The sequence below is a fragment of the Pteropus alecto genome, unplaced genomic scaffold (genome assembly GCF_000325575.1).
Source record: "Pteropus alecto unplaced genomic scaffold, ASM32557v1 scaffold159, whole genome shotgun sequence".
Lineage (NCBI taxonomy): Eukaryota > Metazoa > Chordata > Mammalia > Chiroptera > Pteropodidae > Pteropus > Pteropus alecto.
The window spans coordinates 358,239-362,978 of NW_006443122.1; the positions used below are offsets into that span (position 1 = coordinate 358,239).

General features: G+C 39.9%; 1 protein-coding gene across 1 annotated transcript in view; it reads left to right on the top strand.

Moving 5' to 3' along the window:
* Positions 1-4,333: 4,333 nt before the first annotated feature.
* The window catches only part of LOC102881749 (butyrophilin subfamily 1 member A1), a 47,783-nt gene continuing 47,376 nt past the window's right edge, over positions 4,334-4,740 (top strand). Inside the window, exon 1 of the mRNA XM_025040553.1 lies at positions 4,334-4,558. Coding sequence (XP_024896321.1) covers positions 4,459-4,558 — 100 coding nt within the window. The 5' untranslated portion in view covers positions 4,334-4,458. The remainder of the gene's footprint in view (positions 4,559-4,740) is intronic.

A 4,740-nucleotide genomic window follows, 5' to 3' on the forward strand; every position in this document is an offset into this window, starting at 1 on the left:
TCTAAAAGCTGCTGCCCAAGGGTCTGGTTCCCAACAAGATGCATCTGAGTCCTAACAGAGACCCCCTTCTTTGGGACCCTGACAAGTCTTGGCACACCTTCCACTACTGGGAGCCACTAAGAACAAGTGCATCTCAGACCATCATAAAGGTTTGGGAGACAACCAAGATCGAGAGCAGGGATAAACAACAAAGTCCATCTGCTATATGAGACCATCTGCCAAGACCGGAGGAGGATTTCAATGCACAGAAACTAACGTGGAAAGTCAAAGAAAATAAAGAAGTACAAATTGCCAGTTAAAAATAATCATGGGGATAGAAAGTACAGCATAGAAATATAGTCAATAATATTGTAATAACTATGTATGGTGCCCGGAGGGTACTAGACTAGTCAGGGGAATCACTTTGTAAATTATATAAATGTCTAACCACTATGCTGTACCCTTGAAACTAATACAAAAACAAGCTAAGAAAGAAAGAAACAGACTCATAGAAACAGAGATCAAACTGATGGTTGCCACTGGGGAGGGGGTTGCGGGATGGGTGAAAAGGTGAGAGAAAATATAGTCAATAATATTGTGATAAGTTTGCATGGTGATGGATCATTACTAGATTTAATGTGATGATCACATTGTAAGATATATAAATATTGAGTTACTATATTATATACCTGAAAATAATATAATATTGCATCCAACAATATTTAAATTAAAAAGATAAAATATTATAGCTTTCCTTGGGAGCAGGTGTTCTTAAGAAAAGGGTGGTCTGGGAATATTTCAAAAAGGCCACTTTTCTCCTGTCTCTGCTGATTGTATGAGGGCTTTTTCTCCAAACTCTACTGTGAGGATCTAGAATGATTCCTTGAGGCAAATTTCACAGAGGTGCTGGTGTCCCTTTGGGGTTTTTAACTCCCAAACACATCCACACTGAGCCTCTGGCAATTTGTCAGTTACAGAGTAAGCTTCTCTCCCTGATTCTCTGTGTGTGCTTGTCTCTCTGATTTGAGGGCAGCAGTGAGCCTTGTGACCTCAATTTCTTTACAGAGCTAAGAAGAGTTGTTGGTTTTCAGTTTGCTCTACTGTTTTTGTTGTATAAGTGAAAGCAATAACTTCTAAGATGCTGACATGCCAGGTCTAGTTTCTCTGCATGCTTGCCAGTTCCAGCATAAATTTTAAAGTTTTAGTTGTTCCAACATATGTAATGATATCTCATCATTGTTTTATGTTAAAGATTCTTCATAGCTAATGATGCTGTACATAGTTTTATAAATGTATTTGTTATAAATTTGTACTTTATGGTTATCATAGAGTAACCATAAACCATATCTGTTTATGTATTTTTCCCATTTTTCCAACTAGATTTATCTTACTATTGAGTTTCTTATTTTATTTTTTTCCCAGCTTTATTGAAATACAATGGACAATTAGTTGCTTTTATTTACATTGTACAATTCAATTAGTTTTTAAATTATAGTTGGCATACAATAATATACCAGTTTCAGTTGTATAGCATATTGATCAGAGATCCACATAACTCACAAAGTGATCGTCCCACTAAATCTAGTACCTCTCTTCTCCCTTACATATTTATTACAACATTATTAACTATCGTCCTCATGCTATATTCTACATCTCCATGTCTATTCTGCAACTATCCATTTGTACCTCTTAATCCCTTTGCCTTTTTCTTTCGTCCTCAAATCCCCTCGCATCTAGTCTCTCTCTAAATAGTCTCTGTATCTATGAGTTTATTTCTGCTTTTGTTGTTGTTATTTGGTTCTTTAGATTTCAGATGTATGTGAAATCATGCAATATTTGTCTTTCTCTATCCGACCCATTTCATTCAGCACAATACCCTCCAGGTCCATCAATGCAATATCTTTCTCCATCCCCTTCCTTTTAGTTCTGTGTGTGTCTTTTAATCTGGTGAATCTCTTGTAGGCAGCTTATGTAGGAGTCTTGTTTTCTTATTCTTTCAGTCACTCTATTTTTTGGCTGGAACACTTAATTCTTTTCCATTTGAGGTACTCGTTGATAAGAATGTAGTTATTACCATTCTTTATTCCTATTTTTGATACATATTTTTTCTTCTTAAAGAAGTCCCTCCAACATTTCCTGTAATACTGGCTTGGTGTTGATAAATTCCCTTAGCTTATTTTTGTCTGGGAAGTTCTTTATCTGCCCTTCAACTCTAAATGATAGCTTTGCCGGATAAAGTATTCTTTGTTGTAGATCCTGGGTTTTCATCACATTGAATATTTTGTGCCAAACCCTTCTGTCCTGCATAGTTTCTTTTGAGAAATCAGCTGCCAGTCTTATGGGTGATCCCTTTTAGATAACTAATTGCTTTTCTCTTACTGCTTTAATATTCATTCTTTGTATTTAACCTTTGGCATTTTAATTATGATGTGTCTTAGTGTGAGCATCTTTGGGTTCCTAGTTTTTGGGACTCTCTGAGCCTCCTGGGATTTTATGTCTATTTCCTTCACCAGATTAGGGAAGTTTTCCATCATTATATCTTCAAATATCTCTTCAACGTCTAGTTTTCCTTCTGTACTCCTGTAACATGGATATTTTTATCTTTAATAGTGTTCCATAGGCTCCTTAAATAATTTTTATAGTTTTGGCTTCTTTTTTCTTGCCATTCTGATTGAATATCCTTGGCTTCTCCATTCTCTATATCGATGGTTTGATCCCTTCCCTATCCATTCTGTTGATTCCCGCTAATATACTCTTCCTCTCAGGTAATGTGTTCTTCATTTCTGATTGTTTTCTTTTTATAACTTCCATTTCCATTTTTATGGTTTTTATCTCTTTGTTAAAGTTCTCACTTAATTCATCTACATTTCCCCTAAGTTCCTTGAGCATCTTTATAATCAGTGTTTTGAACTCTGCATCTGTTAGAGTGCTTGACTCCATTATTTTTTGATCTCTGTTCTGCTCTCTCATATGGTTTCTGCTTCTTTGTCTTCTCATTTTGGCTGCCTTTTTGTGTCTGATTCTATGTACTAAGCAAAGCTCCTCAGTCTCCCAGTCTTATTAGTGTGGCTTCGTGAAGTAGGTGTCCAGTGGCAAAGTCCTGAGAGGGGTTCAGCTGCAGGCCAAGTTTAGCCCCAGACTTTGCCCCTATGGGGCCACCTGTTAAGATTTAGGAAGCAATCCACAGATGCTGTGCTTATAGTTGCCTCAAGAGGCCACGCCAGAAATTGCGGTCAGCTGCCACCAGTGTGAGTCTAGACACTGCTCAGCAAGGGGCACCTGACTTGCCAAGGATACATTTGGATGTTTCTTGGGTGAGGCCTCAATTTGGGAGAGGTGGAGTTTCAGGGAATCCTCTGGGTTGAATGACGTCTGTCATCCAGTTTGATGATGTTTCAACAATGGCAGCACTGAGTCTGCACAATTAGGTAGTGGGGAGGGCTCAAAAGAGGAACAATGGATACTGCAGGCACTTCTGTACAGAGTCATCTCACCTCCGGCCCTCACTCCAACAACTCAGTGTCCTCCTGTAAATCCTTAGTGCCCCTTGTGCAGCCCACTGGGTGCTGGTGCTCAGAGCAAGCAGGTCCATCACTGTGAAAGTCTGTTCGCAAACATGGCCTCTTTAAGAGGTATCTGCAGCTGCCAGCTGCCAGCTGCCAGCTGCCACTGCTATGGCCTCTGTCCCACTCAGCTGCTTGGGACCGGGCAGCCTCGCATCTTCGCCTCATCCTACCTCCTCCTGTTGCAGGGTGATTTCTTAATTCTCTCCCTAGTTGTAGAGCTTCTTCATCTAGATCTCAGGTGATTTCCCTTGCTGTTTGCTCCTTGTTTCTGTCACAACTTTGATTTGGTCACAAGAAGGATGAACAGAGCCTCTATCATCCATGCTATTTTTTTCTCTCTACTACTGAGTTTTGAGGTTTCTTTGCATATTATATCCAAACTACTTATACGACAAGTCTGCTCCCAAAAACATAACAACAAAAAAAGAGCAGAGCCCTGTCTGGAATACATCTTGGCTGAAACACCACTCTACATGTGATTCCCACCTGCATTCTTTGGCATTGTTGGGTTTTGCCGTGTGCTTATTATGAAAATAAGATAGTCACTTAAAGTTTTTTTTCCTTGAAAGTGTAAATGAGTAATTTTTAATACCATTCAGAAAACCAAATATAGAAACTAAGATGAAAAGAGTTGAGGGTCACAGTTTTCTTCATGCTATGAAGTGGTTTTTTCATCATGTGATCAATGCTCTGCTCTGGTTTTCTTCTTTCCTTGTTTGGCCCTTTAATACATAACAGGCTGACTCAGAAGGCTCTGAGTCTGCTTACTTCCTGCTTTCACACTCCCATATGTGGGCGGCCTGACAAGTCAGGTTTCTGTTTAGGAATCATGTTCACAGTGTTTTAAAGAGGATGTGAGCACCAGTGGGCGAGAAAACAGGACTGTTGCCCCCTGACAATCCATGGGAGGTGAATGTCTGGCCCCCCAGTACTGAGACCTGTTAGGATGCAGCCCTTGTGGATAAGCACCGGGACTCTCCTGCTCTCAATCCTGCTACCGTGGCCAGTCACAGGTAAGTGGGGCAGGACAGCCATGCTTTTCTTTATCCTGGAGCCCGGCATAGAAGTCACCTTAATGCAGGGAGGAGGCAAGAGAACTAAATGTTAATCAATCTACGTTCAGAGAGTACAACATGCTGACCAGTCCTTCAGAATAAAGGAAGATTTTTGCTGAGCTTGCTAACAACCCATTCCC